Source organism: Colossoma macropomum, unplaced genomic scaffold (assembly GCF_904425465.1).
Source record: "Colossoma macropomum unplaced genomic scaffold, Colossoma_macropomum, whole genome shotgun sequence".
Classification (NCBI taxonomy): Eukaryota; Metazoa; Chordata; class Actinopteri; order Characiformes; family Serrasalmidae; genus Colossoma; species Colossoma macropomum.
In genome coordinates this window covers 12,235,923-12,255,429 of record NW_023494801.1, presented here as the reverse complement: position 1 = coordinate 12,255,429, position 19,507 = coordinate 12,235,923, and the positions used below count along the sequence as shown (strand labels likewise).

Genomic DNA, 19,507 nt, shown 5'->3' with positions numbered 1-19,507 from the left:
ATACTCTGTTCTAGAGAAACCTTCTAAATCGGGATTGTTTACGGTGGTGGAACTCAAACCTCTGAAGAGTTTAATGCCTTTAAAAGCTCCCTCACAAGTTATTACACAAAATGGTTATGAACACACTGCCTGATGCCTGACACATTGCTTTATGGTAGTTTTATGATAAAGTTTTGGCCTAAACCATCTTGTTAATTCATTTTGCATAATTTGTTCATGGCGAAGGGAAACATGCAGGCAAAATAAAACTATAAATATAAAACTTAAACATGTGTAGGTTCATTGGTGACTTTGGATAAAAAATTAAGTGTCTATATTTGTATTGTAGACATCGCATCCCCTGGTTCCTATCAGCACCACTGTAAAGAAATCTGTCTGTAACTTTCTCTACAACGAACCATTGCACATTAAACCACTCTGAATGATTTTATTTACGTCGCAAAAATTTGGAAAAATCGGTGGAATTCCCCTTTAAGTCGTTGTATAGAGACAACGGTTCGTGTCACTGTGAGCTGTGCTCCAGCCTGTAGGTGGCAGTAAATCTAGCTAGTTGAATTCGCACATTTGGAGGAAGAAGAACAGCGTTAACAAGGAGACAGCGAGTTATCCGCTCTCTTTGCTGCATGTTTAGATACTTTGAAAAATAGAATAAAATCTGGAGAAACAAAACGTGGAAAATGACCAAACTACAGCTTCTGCACCGGGCGCTGAACGAGCGGCTGATGGCGGCGGTGGAGCAGATAATGGAGATGGTGGGCGGCACGGTGCTGGAGTACGAAGCGGAGACGATTCGGGCGCGGAAAGAAAATGAGATTCTGAGACGGAGGCTGAGATGGATGGAGGGCGAAATTCCCACCGACTGGCCAGGTAACGCTCGTCCTGCCTGGGGGTTCGGCCTGCGGCTAAAACTGTGGGAGGGAACACTGATAAAGTCATTGACTTCATAACACCGCAGTGTCGAGTCTGTTTACATTCCTCTGGTACCTTACGCTGAATGAGGCTAGAGCGCTGAAGTTGGCTTTCCCGTTCCACCTTAAATATTGCAGCAGTTACATTCTGAACTTCAGGCACCAAAATGTAACTGCTGCACCATTTAAAGTGGAATAGAAAAACCGAACAAGAAGCTGTCGAATAAGAAACTGACTTCAGCTTCGTCACTGAATGCATGTTTTGTTTTTTAGGTTACCTGTGTTATCCTGTTAGTTAGCGACATGGCTAGCAGGCTTGTCTGTTGTCGATTAGTTCTGCATAAGTGTCTTATTTTTTATTTATTGGTCGAACCTGTGCTTTTTGTTGGAACAGTTTACGTTTTGCAAAATCTAGCAAGCTTTAGTCTAAGAATGACGCCGTGCGGAGTGAGCCGAGTCTCGTTTAAAGTAACGGGATTGTCCTGAACATCTTGAAGAGTCTCCAGTGACCACCAGGCTTAAGTTAACTTCTTATTCGACTTTTTCGTTCCGGCGTGAATGGTACATAAATAGTATTAATGTAAGTCTGTGTAGACAAGTAATAGTACTGCTGAATCATTTAAGGTGGAACGGAAAAATCCAGTGAGAAGCCAACTTTAGCTTCTCTCTCCACTGCATGCTGCAGAGCTGCTTTTCGCTCCAAAAGCGATCTCTTTTGTATCTCTGTAGTCCTGCTCCCTCTATGGTCCACAGGCAGTAGTTTCTCCATGTGTTTAGCCAGTGAGCTTTAGGACAGTTGGTCCTGAATGGCCATCGCTGTCCCTCCGTTGTATAACTGGGATTAAACTCTTCAGCTTTAGGATAACTGTATCTACCAAGCAGTTTATTTGTTTGGTTTTTATACGAAGAGGATTTAGTAGTGGAACAAAAGTTCCAACTGGCCATCTTTGATTTTAGTCTTAAATTCATGTTTTGGCAGAAAAAAATAAAAATCACACAGATTTACAGAAACCATATAAGAACATTTGAGGTCCTCTAACTGCTCAGTTGAATCTGAAGAAAGTGTGAACAGTTTACATGATGCTAACTGGTGTTTGTAAGCCGCCATTACTTAGTAGCTATACTAGCTCCAGTGCAAACCCAAAGAATTGAGCTCCGGACACCAGATGTCTTGTCTAGTTTTGGGTACATTGTGGGTTAAGGTAAAATTGTGCAATTTATTTTTTTGGCTAATCAACTCCTTTAAAGCTAGGAGAATGATACACGACTTATAAAATCCTAACAGGTTTTGATATTGGCAGAAATGATAAGTCAGAATGTCTTGTCTGGTTGTGAAGGGCACACACACCTGGCAATTGGGCAAGAGAGAATATCACAACATATAACAAGTTTTAGGTACAAATAAGCACTCAAAATCCCAAACTTCGTCATTATCACATGACAAAATAAACTTCTTATCCAGTGCGCTGGAGCCTTTAGCCTGTTTTAATAGAATTTATGTGCCTTCTTTGAACTGTACAATGTCCTAGACAAGCCCAGTTGCATGTGGAAAAACTTAATGTACTCTTTAATTTTTTAAAAACTTTTGTGACAATTAGACTATTAAAAATCTAGACTCATCCATTGGACTAGGTAGAAATCCTTCTGCTGGTTTATCTCTGAACTGGCACGTTGATGCCTTTTGCATATTTTAACATTTCTAGGTTCAACCCAACCACTGCTTTTTCTATTCTAGATGAAGTTGACCCCTATGTCCCTGAGCAGCCTGTTAGCCTGGCAGACGGACCAGTATTCGAAGGGCTGGCGATCAAAGCCGAGCCTGTTGATGCCTCTGATTGCCAGTCATTTACACCTGACCCCAATCTCACAGCATCAGTGTGTACTGCTGATTTGGAAACAGTCAATCCTGCAACCAGTCAGCCCGCCAATGCTGTCCTTCCTGATGGCACGGTGTGGGATTCGTCCCACAGCTATATGGCTCCGCTGGACTTTGACCCTACCATGGCGGCAAGGCAGTGGAGGGGAAGGGGCAGGAGTCAGAAGATGTCATTTGCCTGCCCAGACTGTGGTAAAGTCTTCGGGAGGGAGCAGAGGCTGATGTTCCACATGCGCATCCACTCTGCTGAAAGGCCGTACATGTACCGCAGGCGCAAAGCGTGCTTCTACGGTGACAAGAAACGGAAGAAGAAACTGCGTGGCCTTACCAAATTATATGTAGGTTTTAAAACTTTTCATGTCATCGGATTGTGCGTCAAGTTATTTAAAGCTGATGTCCAATAATTATAAACATGTTCATGCATCTCCTTTTGTAGTTTTATTAGTTTACCTTTGCACTGGCAGGCCTTGCCAAGGTTAGAGTTTAGCAAATGCTTGTCCATACATTTTTATACATTTGTTATTTTTAAACATGTTAAATGCATTAATTGTTTCCTGTCACATCTAGCCATCAAAAGAGATTGTGGAAGATCTGTCGGACACTTCAGAGCAGACAGAGAAGAGTACAGGATCAGCCAGCATCAGTGCTCCAAGAACTACTGCCCCCAGTGCCCCAGAAGCAGAGACAGGCGAGAAATCAGATGAAGCCAGCAGGGACACTAGCAACAGCAAGTATCCAGAAAGCAGTAGAGCCAAGCCTGTGGGTCACAGAGGCAGGCAGGGACCACGCAGATCCAAAATTCCTCAGTGTCTGAAGTGTAAAAAAGTCTTCAAGTCTGTATCAAGGCTGGCAACGCATATGAAGACCCATAGGAAGCCGTTTCCCAGCCAAGAAGAACAAAAAGAGCAGGAAGACACTGACAAGACAGACAAGAGACCTCGAAAGCATCCTAAGGTACAACACACTGAGTATGATTTATATCTGGAAGCATCTTTAATTGGTTCTGCATTACTGTTGTAGTAACATGGCTTACACATATGTATTTGGTGGTCATTTAACTCCTTAAACTGCAAAGGCCAGTATGTGAGTGCACTTTAAATTTTTCTCTTTCATAACAATGTAAGTGACGTAAGTTTCAAAGTAATTGCCAAGTAATTTGTAGTAGTTTGATAATAGTTTCATAGTAAAGATTAAATGTTTTTAAGGGTTAACCAGGAACAACATTAAAATCTGTACATAAAAATTAGCTTCAAGCATTGCGTCCTGTTGCTGGTTTTCACTGATCCTGCAGCTGCCTGTGGTCGGGTGTCCCAAGAGCAAAATTGGCCATACTGTCCTTGGAAAGGGTTGCTTAGTTCCTCACTCACCATTGGTTCAAAGCGATCACTTATACGTATTTAGGCAGTCAGTGCTCTCCTCCAGGTGTGCTTTGTTGTCCTACAACAATTTTGGGTCAGCAGCTGGAACAGATGTGGTGACTGCCATCACATGTCATAAAGGGAGCATATTAGCCCAGGTTGGTAGCTGTTGGCTCTCCTCCAATAATATCATAATAGCATTGTTTAAAAAAAACGTACACTGGGGAGAAACCTGTGTGAAATAAAGAGAAAAATATCCAGCATCTCAGTATGTAATATTTCTGGAAAACGATGTGAAATGCAGGAGGAAAGCAGTTACACTACGCAGAGCTTTGTGTATCTGAAGACACATTTGCTGCAGAATCACCCAGAGATCTGTGGAATGGTAAGACTCTAAATGTTTTTCATTTTTTTAGGATTTAATTTGCCAAATATAAGATGCTGAATCTCAGCTGAACATTTTAAATTGTGGTAAATGTTTTAAATAATGCTACTTGTATTACATATTATGCAGACCAAACAATTCAGTGTCCATAAGATATTTTACATCTCTAATTTCATTGCTATAAAATAGCAAAATTGTAATTTTTTAGCATGGTTGGAAATATTGTCTTCTCAAAATACTTGATTTGATTAATTTAGAGTTGTTTTTCTCCCCCTCCTTCAGATTATCCATTCAGATGAGTGGTGAACGGTGGCGAGAATGAAAAGGCAACGTCAAATTCTGCCCTGAATGCAGAGTTGTGTACACAAAACCATTATTTTGTATGCAATGCTATTTACAACGGATTGATTTCAGCTTTGATTTCATGTTTTAATTAGTATCAGAATAGTTTATGTTGGGATGGGTGATATGATAAAAAATATATCATCGTGATTTATTGTTTTTGACACCGGATACGTTGGAACAGTTAGGAAAAGAACCAGTGGTGCCACGTTTAAAAAATGGTATCAAAAATATGAGTACAAATGATTTGTATTCAACTTTCCACACAGTGCACTGAACCCAATTTAATTAAACAGTCCTAATTATGCTCTGTTTGTAGTGAAATATTCAGTTTTTAGACATTATCCACAATATGCTCAGAAAAGTATTGTGACGCAACTCATCATGATAATGATAAATGTCGTCATAATGTCCACACCTAAGTCTGTGATCTTATTTCATTATTTTGGCAAAAATTCATTATATAAAAAGCTGTAACACTCTACCTAAGACCATATTGAACCATGGTTACTGCCAAATGTTACAGCTGTTTGTTTTCAGTCAATGGCCACGTTCATATTACGAGCCTTATTGCTCAATTCCAATTTTTTGCTTAGCTCACATTCATTTACATAAGTGACTTAAAACTGTCATTAATGTGAACAAACCTGTGTCCTAAAACCCACATGGGCACATCCTAATTAATAATGTCATTTGTGTTCGTCATGAGCAACAAACTAACTAACATGTCTATTTATCATATCCACACTAACAGTTTTCAGCAAGATGTAGGTGAAAAAGCATTAGATGCTTTACTTTTGCATTGTTAGGCACATCTGCCACATTAACACTGAATGACGGTGCATGCAGTGGAAAAGGAAAAACATGAATTCCAATTTGATCATTCCTCCTTTAAGGTCATATGGCCACAAATTGGATATGTATCCGTTCTAGGACATATGAAAGTTGTTCAAATTTGATTCGGAAAGATCAGATTTGTATGTCCACACAGCTCTGAAAACATCAGATCTGTATCACGTTTGGGCAAAACATCTTATTTTGTGCAACGTAAGCCTGGTAATGTGAACGAAGCCTATGTTGCCAAAAGTTTTTCATTTTATGGCTTGCTTATTAAACCTATTTAAAACCTATGTTGTTCTTTCAGTGATGAACTTTACATGAATAAAGATTATTTTTCTCTTTGTGGGCTGCACAAAAGTTTTAATATGTTACATTTAGAGAAACTGACCATAATTTAACAAATGCAGACAATCAGGATCCCCTGCCTTGTTGTATGGGTACAACATGGTAGATACCTGGTTTTAATATATGATTAAAAAAAAGAGACTATATTTATCGCCCAAAATTAGAGATGGCACTCTGGCACTCTGGGTTAATACAGCGATCACAAAAATTAATTCTGTGCAAAGATAAATTTTGTCTGAGTTTATTTAGGCTTATTTTAGTATTTATTCACATTATTATTTGCTAGTCCGTTCTTAGAAAACAAACAGCGCGTCTCGTTTCCAGTTTGGCTGTAAATCAGAAAAGTTGAGGGGAGAGCAGAGCAGCTAACCAACAAGGAGAAGAGGGAGAATAGCTAGATGGAGCAAGTAAAGCATGACTTCATGAATGTTAAGTGCTCTGACTTTGGTATCTAACTTCTTTCTGTATGAAAAAGCAGTTTCCAGTTAACTACAAGAGCCATAACATTACTCACTGTACAGTAATCAAGTTGAAGTTGTCCTGAGTAGCTCTTAAGTTTTTTTTTTTTCTTTTTTCTGTTGGTTAGAAAGAATACCTTACACTTTTTATGGATTTGACATCATTATTGGACTAGACCAGTAAGAGTTGATTTGAGAATGATGAGACTGAAGCACACGTAGCCTGTGGTATCTGTAGCACATAAAACACTATGACTTAACTCAGAATTGCACAAGAAAAGAAGCTGAGTAGAATTGGAGATGCTAAATTGCCCTTAGGTTCGATTAAATGTGTGTGAATATGTGTCTGTGTGTCTGCCCTATGGGCTGGCAACTTGTCCAAGGTGTTTCTTGCCTTCTGCCCAGTGACTACTGGGATAGGCTTCAGCACCCCCGCGACCTAGGTGGATAAGCTGCTTAGATTGTGTGTGTATGTGAGAGAGTGAGCGGAATAAATGTCCTGATATAGAAGTACATGCATAAATAGTAATCCCAACACTTACGTTTATATTAATTTGATTTATGAAATTACAGTTGCAGAAAGAGGAAAGTTAGTCAGAGAGGGGGCTGCCATGAGCTGTAAGAGAGAGCTGAAAGAGCTGGACCTGAGGCCCAAGACCCAGACAGGGTGCTGGGGTGAGAATAATAGAGTTTAGGATGGTGCAGTTGATGACCAAGGCAATAAATATCAACATCCCACTGAGACCCACAAATGACAACAGATGGGGTAAAAAATGTAGATAGTGTAGTCTTGGTTATTTATAATGTCTGTTTGTCATGTCCACACATACATGTAAAATATGTCATATGTAATAGAATTCAGGTCTCAAAACCAACCTCCACTTCTCTCAAACAACTGCATCCCACCACTCTCACAATAGTTTTTTTTATATATATATATATATATATATTGATACAATACTGATATCTGTATTGGAAAAGGAAAAAGGGCATCGTGCCATCTCTACCTAAAATATTAAAAGCTCTCCTGAACTCATTCAGTATGAAGTATTATTTCTATGATCTAAGTATATTATAAAATACAGTAATAAACAATATGACCTTAAGGTGAGCTAGCATAATCATGGCTTAATTCAAATAAGCAGTGTCAAAATCTAACCTTTCTACAAGTCAGAATATAATTAATCAGAATATTAAAAATGTCAGAATATAAGAAATGGAACACAAACAGTCTTAACTTTAATAAGTTGTGTTTTTCCCAGTTTGGTGTTTTGATTGTTCTGTTACCTTTTTAAACTTCTTTCAGAAACCAATAATGAGAAACAATGAAATGGAGGTTGAAAGGGCCAAAGCAGGAGGCCATTCCCTGTTTCAGTGCCCTGAGTGCAAGAAGATATTTGCTCGTTCCTGTTGGCTGACTTTCCATTTGAAGTCACATGAACGGGAACGCTCCTTAGCCCGCAAAGAGCAGAAGCGGCTTCCAAGTAAACAGATGCAGAACAACAAAGATGCAGAACAACACTCAACTGAGGTACCTACAGTACTTAAATGACCGTTTTAATATCCAGTATCTAGGCTAGAGCTTTACTGTAGAGCAGAAATAATACTCAGCTTTAGATCTTCTTTTTCAAATTCATGATATGGGAATTTCACAGAGGCTTCTATTCTGTGAACAAAGTACAGGTGCATGTTGTTTGTTAAGCTGAACAACACAAACAGTATATTTATCTGGTTATTCCTTTATCTTCTGATGCAGTGTGAATAGTATGTTATCTTAGCAAATCAAACATTCTTATTTGTATACAGAATTATTTTCATCAGCTTAATTTTTGATATTTTTTGCTTCATGTAGGTGACAAAGGACACACAGGAGACAGTTGCTGAAAACAGCAGAGCTCATATATTAAAGAAAATCTTTGCCTGCCCACACTGTGACAAAGTATTCACTCGTGAAGGGTGGTTGGGGCCACATATTCGGAGTCATACCCTTAAGACGCCATCAAAAAGTGAAATTCATCTACAAAGCATCTTGCCTGTCTCTCAGAAGAGGGCTCGGCGTACCCTGTCTCAGGTTGGTTACCTTTTATTTACACCTCTCAGTGCTGCGTATGGTGGAGTCACCAGGACATTAGCTGTATCTTTGGTTTTGCAAACACACAACTTTGTAATAACAGATTAATTATGTTGATTTGACAAGGTTCATTGAATATCACACATTTATATATTAGAGTAGTTCATTAATTCCAGTGTGTACTCATTTCAAGTCAGATAATAGGAAGTCGGTAAGATTGGATTGTAATTTTTTTAATGTATTTTTATCATTTCATTCAATTCTTTCAGCTGTCAAAAGAAGATGCTGTTGATGAGAAAAATGTGACCAAAGAGTTAAAAAGAAAGTCAGAAATAGTCTCTGACCAACCAACAACAATTACTGAGCCCCAAAAAGTCACTTTAGAATCAAAAAGAAACTCAGAATCTAAAACAAGCAATAATGAGTCTGAAAGAATCATGGATAAATCCAGCGAAATCATAGAGGAATCAAGAAGAATCCCTGACGAGTCTACTGGAGAAGCAAGAGACATTCCAAGATCAAAGAAAACATTCTCTTGCCGTGAGTGTGGCAAAGTTTATTTGCTTCTTGGGTGTCTGAAAACCCATAAGAAGATTCACAAAAGAGAGAGGATGGAAGAGAAGCAAAAAAGACAGATGCTCAAAGAACTTAGACAAAAGGAAAGGAAAGCAGAGGAACAGAGTCTTGTGGAAGAAATTATGGAGAACATTGTGGAAAAGAAACGAAAGAGGAAAAAGACACTTCTAGAGATGCCGCACAGTTTTGATGACAAAGAGCAAACTAGGAACTTGGATACAACTGTAATGGTATGTTTCCCTGTTTATCTCTAGGACAATAGAATCTGAATTAATTAAAAGTTAATATGGAATTAAATTGTATTTATTAACACATGCAGTGTTAAATGATAAACTCTTTTTAACTAATATTTATGTACCTGTTTTCACTACTCTTAAGCTATCAAAGGAAAATGGCGACAAGTCATCTGATATACAGGCACCTGAATCCAAAAACAAGGAATCTGCTAAAAAAACTTCTGCTCGTTATTTCTGCAAACACTGTGGCAAAGTATACGCTAGGAGGAACTGGCTTAACATGCACATGCTTGGCCACAGGGAAGCAATGCTGACTTTGCAGAAGAAAGTAAATGATGAGGCCCAAAAGAGTGATGATGGACAGGTATTTGCTATTGCCAGGTTTTGTTGGAAGTTGTATTAATTGCTAGTCTTTTTTATTTGCAAATTGTCAGTGTTACCAGACCTAATATTCTCCCCCAATTTCAGATGCCGCAAGAGGGTTCATCCACTGAAGATTCTATAGTTCAGAAAGAAGAGGACGGAGGTAAAGTTTCGTATCCATGTCCCTTTTGTGATAAAGTCTTTCGACGAGGAATGCGGCTGATGGTGCACATGCAGATCCACTCAGGCGAGAAACCATACTCCTACCGACAACGTAAAGAACAATTTTATGGTGACCTGACAAGGCCCAGAGTCCCAGATACCTACAGCCAGGAGGTAGGAGAATTTATGATGAAACACATGATGACTACAAAAGACTGCATGTCAGACTGACACCTTTGAGGAATAACTTGTTTTTGTAAATAAATTGTTGACATTGTCCACCGACACTAGGATTTGAACACTGGTTATGAAACATCCTGAACTGTTTCTTCAATTATTACTTTAAAATGTTAGGAAAAGCACCTCAGTGACCTCTTGCCGTCACCAGACAAGTCAGTCTGGGATTGACCATTTGAATGAATTTTATTTTTCAGTTTTAAAACTTATGACGTAGTTCTTTAACAGCAAATGCAGAATTCTAACAGGACTCTCAGTAATACACCAGTAGTGCCAGCATATGTACTTAAGCATCACCAAGGTTCATGTGCTAAATGTGCAGGGTCCACTGCCCTGTGCATTTTAGTGCTTTCCAAGCTTTAAAGTCCGTGTAAAGGAAATTCAGAGATAATATGTGATAGTAACACAATAAGAACACATAATATGTGTTGGAAAATAATTGCTGAAAACGTGTGAAAAGACTGTGAAATTTGTAGCACTGAACTGTGGAGTTAGACCGTTAAACTGTTTTTCATTGTTTTTGTGTTCAGGAGTTTTTTTTGAGTGTGGCTGAAATCGTGACTTGATGTTGCACTGGGGCCATACTTGGCATGACCCCTCCCCTCACCCTATTACATAATAAAAACTAGAGTGCATTAGCGTCAGTGGTTCTCACTCTTGATCATGAGTTGCTACACCTGTTGCAGCCTACAGTTTGCAACTAGCTATGCCTTTATCCCTACAGTTTGCAACTAGCTATGCCTTTATCCCACAAATGCATCTTCCCTGGGTGGCAGAATTTGCAGAACAGCTTGCCCCTCCTCTGCTACAATGCTAGCCTCACTAACTTCAGCTAATCTAAAGGTGCTGTCAGCTAGCCGGCCTACTCTAGCCTTTCAGGCTGTTTGAGCTAGGTCAGTGCTCAGCGGCTGCATTTTACACTGCGAGCCGTGGCTCCTGTTATGGCTCACTAGCCCTCCGTCACTTACTTCAGCTAGGCTAGTGGAACTCTCAGCTACTCAGTACTTTGAGTAGCCAAGCCTGCCCGACTCGAAGACCATGTGTGGTAAGCACATTGTGTCTTCAGGCGATACGTTAGCCGGAACGGCCGCTTACAGAATAGGGCTAACAAGCTACAGGCTGCTGCTACTCTATTATCTTACACTAGCTACACCTTGTATAAATGGTAGAAAAAATGACCATTCTGTTGCAGACTGAGAGGAGTGAAGTTGATTCTAGGGTAGTTCAGTGTCCTCGGGCTCCGAATTGGATTCTGGTTGTGGTTCAAACATGTATAGCTGTACAAGTCCAAAACTGCTAGATGGAGCATCCATTTTTCAGGTCGTAGTGGTATGTCATACTTGAGAGAAGCTCCATCTTTCAGTCAATTGGGTGTGGTTTCAGCGCCTTCAGTGTACACACCCCCAGTGTTTCAGAACAGAGAATACTGTTTTATTTTTTGGGTTTTTTTTTTCACGATAATGAAACTTGGTGGTGTGACAAACTCAGAACACATTTATTACTGCTTTACACGGACTTTAACACACTCATTTAAACTCAGCAAGGGCTTCTTAATGAGCTGATTATTTCCATTAGATGTGCTGGGAATGGGAAAAACATTAAAATGTGCAGAGCAGTGGGCATCCAGGACCAGGATTGGGAAACACTGCACTACTGGACACCTTTTTTTTTTGTTTGTTTTTTTTTTTGTTTGACATAGACTACTCATGTAAAAGTTACAGCCTCATGTGTCCAAAAGATTTCTTATTTCAGTCATGTGGAAGCCAAAACGTGTGTTCAAAAATAAAGATCTGTCTTTGCATGTTAAAAAAGCATTGTTATTTGCTATCTAGCATTGAGCATGGGTAAGCAAAGCTAACAAGTACTGCCTTGAATCCATTAAATGCATTATATCAGTATGGATCATAGCACTGATTAATGCAAGACAGTGTGCTTCCAGGTAGAACAGTAAGGTACCAAGAGCAGAAGTTTGAAGCACCTGTCCTGTTAGAATTTGTTTCAGTTTGTTTCATTTGACTGTTCTCATACTGGCCATTACCATCACACATAAACAGGTATAGATTATTTGCAGTTATGCCTTCCAAATAAAGGGCTGTTTCTGCCTGCAAGTTGAGTGCCTTGACATCTCCATTTGTTCCACTTTTTTCCTTAAACCAACAAAAAGAGTAATTATTGTGGGTTACCTCATTAGTCTTTTTCTTAAATAGTGTTTAGACTTCTCTTGTTAAGAATTACTAATTGCCAACTTTCCCCCCTGCAGCCTGCAATAGAAAGCAGTGATGAAAGGGAGAAGGATGGAGGATTCGCACTGACTAGGAATCAGACTTCTGCAGTGTCCCAAGATCATACAAGTACCACAGAGCCTATGGAAACTGCCCAACCTCATTCAGTTTGCACTGGCAGCCTAGTACTACCTCTGCATTCAGCTGGTGCTGCTTCCAGCCACAGCATGAAACATCCAAGAACTGAATCAGAATTAGTTAGCAATGCCAAAAGCCACTTCAATCTGCAGCCTAGAATTGTTCTAGAACCAATTACATCTAAATCCAAGCCCTGGGCTCCACCTGGAGAAGTTGATTTTAGATCAGTCAATGCTGAGACTGGTGACAAGGAACTGCACCTAATCTCTGACGTTGCTACAGTAAGCACTGTAGATTACCAAGCGAAGCGTAGTCTTCCTCAAACTTTAGTTGAAAATGCATATGAGAGCCAGAATGTGTTGTCTGGAGTAAGCTATGCTCTTAAGTCAGTGACAGATGATCCAGGTGTTGTTTGTGCTACCTTAGGTCCAGATTCTAAGTCTTTTGAAAATACCTCCTACTCTGAAAAGATCTTTGTCAGCATAGGGGACCATTTAAACACAGAGCCCTCTAAAGGCAGAATGTCTGAATTTTGGCAAAAAGATAGTCAGGTAGAAAGCCCTGGTTGTTTGCTTGATGCCAAGCAGATGACCATCAGAAGTGAACAAGAGTCCAGTTCTGCCACCATGCAGCAAGTAGGCTGCCAAGCGTCAGTTTGTTTGAATCTCTCAGATGTCAACAGTGATTATGATGACGACGATAACTGGTCAAATGTATCCAGCAACCTAGATGAAAAGAAACCCTCAACAGAAAGTAAAGTGCAGACTGCACAGTTGGGTGTGAAAGATGCCATGACCAATCAGCCAGCCCAATTTCCCACCAACGTAGAACAGGTCAATAGATCTTTATATAGTTATTCGCAAACCATAGATCAAACTGCACCTAAAAGGTTGGCGGACACAGGAACAGTTGACAATTCCCTCCCCAGATACTCACAAAAAGTTATAGGTGCTGCATTAGATGTAGAGTCTATAGCAGATAAGACAAAAGAACAGTGTGCCTGTGATGGTCCACTCACTAAGAGAGATGAGAAGGTGGTCGTCTCCGTCCCACAAACAAAGGAGAGCTCTAAGGGCCGGAAGAGCTCGTCTGCATGTATGGTTTGTGGTTTAATGTTTGCTGGTAGGCCATCCCTATCACAGCACATGCGGGTGCACTCTACTTCGGCATGTATCGGCAGGACGTCATCCACCTTCAGGACATTCACGAATATGGTCAAGAACAATGAAACAAAGATTAAACAAGAAGCTGTGCATGTCCAGGTATGCAACTCTATCAAAAGAGAAAAATTGGCAATGTTTTAAATAAGCTTTCATTGTTCAGCATGTGGTCATATAAAAGAGGTATAGCCAATTATAGTATATAGCCTGATATATGCTGTATTAGAAGCAATACTGATGTGTACATTCTGTTTGTATTCTTTTAAACATTCCTGGTTCTGAAGACCTCAGATGTGCATAGAGACGATTCAACAGACAACTCTGAAATCTTAGGAAAGAGCGACTGTGCAACAGTGAGGAAAGCAAGAACAGCTAAGTCATCTGGCCGTCAACCAGATATGAAAAGCCGACGCTCCAAAAGGGGCTTGAAAACATTGACCAAGAGCAAAGAATTGAAAAAGGAAAAGAAAACTGTTTACTGCCGATTTTGCAGTAAAGCTTGTAGAACAATAGAACTGCATCTCCAGTATGATCACTCAGAGGAACCTGAGGTGATTGAAGCTTTGCATTTTAGCAAAACCCAAGAGGAGAGGAAGAAATTATTGAGCCGTCTTTACAGGAGAAAAAGCTCAGAATGTGAAAACATGCGCACAGTGATGGATAAAGACCTTGTTCATTGTCTGTTTTGTCAGGGATCTTATCAAAGGAATCAATTTTGGAAACATGCTTTGGTGTGTGAGCAGAAAGAACCGGAAAGAAAAGAGGAGTTGGCTTTTACTGAAGCTACCAGCAGTGTACATACTCCAAAGACAAGGCCTAATATAGAACAGAAAACACTTGATCCAGAGTCTGAGTATCCCATCCAGAACCCAGTCACAACAGCACAACGGACCCTTCCAGAGTCACTGAATGCTCCCTTACCAGATGTTGATCCTAACACTATTCAGAAATCCCTTTCTTCAGCCTCAGTTGTTCCAGAAAGTGGCAGTACTGAGCTAAACCCAACCTCTGATCCAGTGTTGGCGGTCCCAACCATTTTCACAGAAATGATGTCACTTGATTCAGAATCTTCAAGCCAGCCCATTTTAGACGCATGCCATAGCACAACAGAGACGGCCCGTGTTCCATTAATTGACAACAGTATAACAAAGAATCCAGATGTGGAGCCATCAGTTCCTCTAGTTTTACACTCTTGTCATAGGGCTCCAGAAAACACTTCTTGTCTAGAATTAAAGAATGATCCAGAATCATCCACTGGTGTTCCAGAACAAAATATTGATTCTGAGGGCTCAGGTTCTCTCATTCTGCAGTCTTGCCCACATGAAGCCCTTACTCAAAAATTAATATGCCCCCCAGTTAGCACAAGAGGACCACATATAGAACAACAGTCCACTTTTGGATTCTCAAATCCTCCTCTATCTGATGCCAGTTTTAGTGATGTTCAAAAGCCATTTGGAACCTCTTTTTTTAGTTCTTCTCTTCAAGGCTCTGGCTGCTGTGGCATACAGAAAAACACTATTCAAGATGTTGACTCTTTGCAAAATTTAGACTGTATTGGAGAAGGTATTCTCCCTTCAGAATCGGTGGGACATGTAGACTGCAATTCACACCAAACTGCTGGCCTAAAATCACAAAGGATTACCACCCCAATAACAGACTTTGGTGACCTGCCGCAAACCTTTGGCTCTAATGCAGAATTGGAGCAGACTGTCATTGACTCAGACAAGGGTGACGCTGATTCAGAATCAACAGATTCTCTAGTTCCAGACCCTTTAATTGGTGATGTAAAGAAAACTGATGCTGAAACAGAAAACCCTTGCAGTCTCATTTTTGACAGCGGCAAACGTGGAGCCCCGAAGTTAGAATCAGGTTGTCCTTCTGTTCTGGATTGTATTTCCACTAAAACACAGCGACCTCCTGATCCAGACACAGACATGGCATTCAGAGCAGCAATGGAAACGTTCGATTCTGAAGGTCACATCAAAGAGAACATGGGCAATATTGAAGATTCTGGACCTGACAGTGTTTTTAAAGTTCTTGATTCAGATTGCACTGCAGTAGTAAAGAGGAAACTGGACAGCCAGAGTCGTGAGTTCAAAGAAGCAAAGACAAAGAGAAGCCGACAGAGCGATCCCTCACAGGTACATGCTCCCCTGTGTTAATTTTTTCTCTTGCCTACAGGCTATGACCTGGATTAAAAGGGCTTGATGTACTCCACGTATTGATTTTGGTCCTGGGTTTTGAGATGGCCTGCTTAACTGCTTAACAGAATATGACAAGTGTGTTAGAGCTAATAGCAAAAAGAACAGAAACTGAGTAATAAACTCCCATGTTATGTTTGGCCTCCTGTAGGCTTCTTAACATGGAGTAATTGGCTTGATGCAAAAGGGCTTTTCCTCATTTTGTGAGGATTGCTCATACGCATGATTTGGTCTTGGTAATATGTTGCAATACAGAAGATTTTACACATCTGTTTTGGGATCTTGGGAACCCCAACTATAAAACATGGTTAAATTTAATGGTCTTTCACATGGGTTGGTTTTCTGATTGGTGTTGAAGACTCTAAACTGATGTTCCCAAAAAAAAAATCTGTACACCACTGTGCATATAAACATATGCAAATGGCATCCACTGTTGCTCTCACTTCATGTCAGTAGTTAATCTGCTTTCACCCTATTTTTACGTTCATCTTGCTTTCACATGATTTTTATGTTAAGGTTTTTGTGAACCCTGTGTTCACACAATGAAAGTAATGTTTAATTCCTGACATTAATAAGTACATTCTGAAAGTGTATTTTTTACACTTATATGGGAATAACAAAGGCAAATGAGACAAATGCGATAAATTAGAATTAACCTCACATTAAATCTTTTTCACATGGACACACCTGCTTTCCTAGAGAAGGGAGACTGCATGTTTCCGAACTTCTGTTAACACAGTGTCACTAGACAGCTTAATGTGCTTGGAGGAGAACACCACACGTTACAGGTACAACTTTGGGATCTCTGGGACCCAAATCAATGAGAACATCTTAACATAACATGAGGGTTAAGTATAAGGTGCTCTACAACATTTTTTGTAGTGTGAAGAGCACCTTAACACTGCAACACTTGTCTTACGGTGTTGAAGGAATATATCACTGCTGTCGGAAGAAAACCTTGTATGTCCATTTTTGTCGCTTTTCATTTTTTAACATAATTTGAAAATACCTGCTGACTTATAATTAATTAGATTTTTTCCTTTTCCTGTAAAGTTACTATTTTGGAGATACAAGATTTTCTTCCAACAACAGCAATATATATTTTGACTTCATGTCGCATACTGTAGCCTATTGACTGTAATTTTATAATAATAATCTGGCAATACACTTGAGCGTTGAGTGGCCAAATGGATCTACCAGAATGGCTCATTTCTAAATTATCTTAGTTATTAGCTATATTGTTCAGATATTCATTCTCTGACCTGCTATGTTGTAGCTGATTCAAACCTGCGGTTGGTTTGTAGTACAGATCATAAAAGGGATGACTAAATGTGTTTAACCAGTGGTGCTGCACACTGTTTTTTTCCCCTTTATTCTTAAATTAACAAATGCATATTGCGGAATGAAGGTTTTTTTCCTTTCCGCAGCAAAAACTCAATGCTTATACTTGCTGTTTAATGTATGTTTTCCTGTAGCAGTCATCAGCAGAAGCGAGTGCATCAACAAGTATTGTTCAAACCTCTAACCTGGAGTCTGGATTACAAACATCCAACCTGAATTCCACAGTTTTGGAGAACAGAGAAGGAAAAGCTAAATAAATCACAAACCTTATTTCTGCTTGTATTGTTGGAAGCCTTGCCTCTAAATCACAAAGCATCTCCAATCAGTACACTGAGAAGAGCCAAAGGTGGCAAAGGCCCTTAGCTATGACAAGAACTCAAAAGAAATGAAACACCTGCTGGATCTTTTCTGGAGGAAAGGAAACTTCTTGATGTCTCAAATAAGGACTTTGTGCATTACGTTTACTGTCATGGGTTATTTAGCACAAAGTCTGTTGCTAATTATGCACAAAGCTGCAAGCATGAACATCCAGCCAGAGCTACGGATAACTGCTTTGAGTTGTTTCCAGTTACTGTCATCAAATCACCAAGTTCCATGTTTCGCAGTATCTGTTCTGTAAAGAAACAGTCGTTCTCAGTTCAGAATCCGTAAGTCCTTTCTTGCCAGATACCTCATTAAAGTGAAGAACAACTAAATGCTAAGCTGCAGTCTGCTCTGATTGTGCTTAGTTCTTCTAATTTAGAGAATTCATGTAGCACCAAACAAGAAAATTATGATCCAGAATTCGTAAGGTCTCTTGTTTGGTTGATTTAGATCTGCAGGGTCTCCCACTGACCACTTGGGTTTAAGAGCTGAAGATTTCACTCCAGACAACAGTCTTGTCAGTAGTGAAATAGGAAGTGACCACATGGCCTGTGGAACACCCTGCAGCTCCCCAGGCAACAGTCACTCTGAATATAGCAATAGTGAAGACAAAATGACCAAGACTAAGCCAAGCAGTGAGACAGGATACACTGTAGATAAGAGAAGGGGCTCATATGTTCAAACTCAGGTAAAATATTTCTAGTTTATTTCTTAATAAGAAATGATTAACCATTGGAATCCAGTCATATTTGGAATTTTGTACAGGTAGGAAAGAAGAGCAAAAGAGATGGGAGTGACGTTAAGTTGTTATAAAATGCATTAAGCTGTTTCTTTCAAGGTATTGCTGTTTTGAAGAAATTATATATTCAGCTCCGTAAGGAAGAGGAGGCATTTATTTTTGTTCATGTATTGTACAGAAATAAATATTCAAATACCTAAATAAGCTTTCTCTGTGTGTGTTTGTTATCTTGGTGAACAGCATGAACCTGATTTTAAACTATTGCTTTTTTAAACATTGCCTAATGCAGTAATCATATAATGCTGCGGTGGTGAAGGCTAGCATGTGCTTCCACTGAGACATGCAGCAGCTACATCTTTTCAAACTGCTGTTAAAACAGCATCACTGGACAGCCGAATGTGTTTGGAGGAGAATGCTAACTGCCAATTCTGTGATGTCAGCAAACAGATACTCAGTTAGTATCACACTGATTGATGGGGGAGGGGTAGGGCCGTCCTACCCTCAAAAAGACCAAGGCCAACTATGCTCTCTTGACTCCTGGCCATGGCATTGCCGAAATATAAGCTCTGGATCGACCAAAAATGGGGCCAATGTTTAAACAGTTTTGGCGCTTGAGTGCACACAGTGTAGAACAATTGCCAGTTTTATGCTGATAACCATTTGATGTGGGCTTTCTATATACAGATGGGGGCTGCCTTTGCGTTTTCCTGTAATTTGTATTTGTTCCCTTATAAAGCCAGTGAAAATGGATGATGACCGTTATGAAGAGGAAAGTGTGTTGCAGAGCACAAAAGTGCACACCTGTCAGCACTGCAGCGCCACCTTCTGCAGCCCTTACCACCTACGCAGACATGTGTACACTCACACAGGTCAGCAGTCATAAACGCATGCACACAAGCAAGCTTCCTTTCTCAAATGAGCCTGTTCTAATATTTCCACAACTACAAGCAGATGATATTGTCCATTTATACTTAGAGCCAGGCTTTGATCTTTTGTAGGTGAAAGGCCTTACTGGTGCAGCCAGTGTAATTTGGGCTTCATTCAGAAATATCGTTTTCGAAACCACAGAGTGACCCACCATGGTGAGTACAAGTTAGAATGAATTTAGGCCGCTTTCACACCTTTCTTCAAGCGGACCAATCAGACTTTTTCTTTAGTTCAGTCTATTTTGACAGTTGCAAACTCT

At 39.9% G+C, this 19,507-nt stretch overlaps 1 protein-coding gene across 3 annotated transcripts; it reads left to right on the top strand.

Annotated features, from left to right (window-relative positions):
* Positions 1-572: 572 nt before the first annotated feature.
* Positions 573-18,473, top strand: zgc:66474 (uncharacterized protein LOC327500 homolog). Of its 3 annotated transcripts, XM_036589625.1 has the most exons (11): positions 573-867; positions 2,644-3,122; positions 3,352-3,738; positions 7,819-8,043; positions 8,365-8,583; positions 8,853-9,389; positions 9,538-9,759; positions 9,864-10,094; positions 12,418-13,779; positions 13,962-15,818; positions 17,354-18,473. In XM_036589625.1, the coding sequence occupies exons 1-11, from the start codon at positions 678-680 to the stop codon at positions 17,474-17,476; spliced, it is 5,832 nt and encodes a 1,943-aa protein (XP_036445518.1). In that variant the 5' UTR covers positions 573-677; the 3' UTR covers positions 17,477-18,473. The 3 variants fall into 3 exon arrangements, with proteins under 3 accessions (XP_036445518.1, XP_036445519.1, XP_036445520.1); XM_036589626.1 differs by lacking the exons at positions 12,418-13,779; positions 13,962-15,818; positions 17,354-18,473 and having other exon boundaries at positions 9,864-12,035; XM_036589627.1 differs by lacking the exons at positions 7,819-8,043; positions 8,365-8,583; positions 8,853-9,389; ... (3 more) ...; positions 13,962-15,818; positions 17,354-18,473 and adding exons at positions 4,447-4,527; positions 4,810-7,724.
* The last annotated feature ends 1,034 nt before the right edge of the window (positions 18,474-19,507 follow it).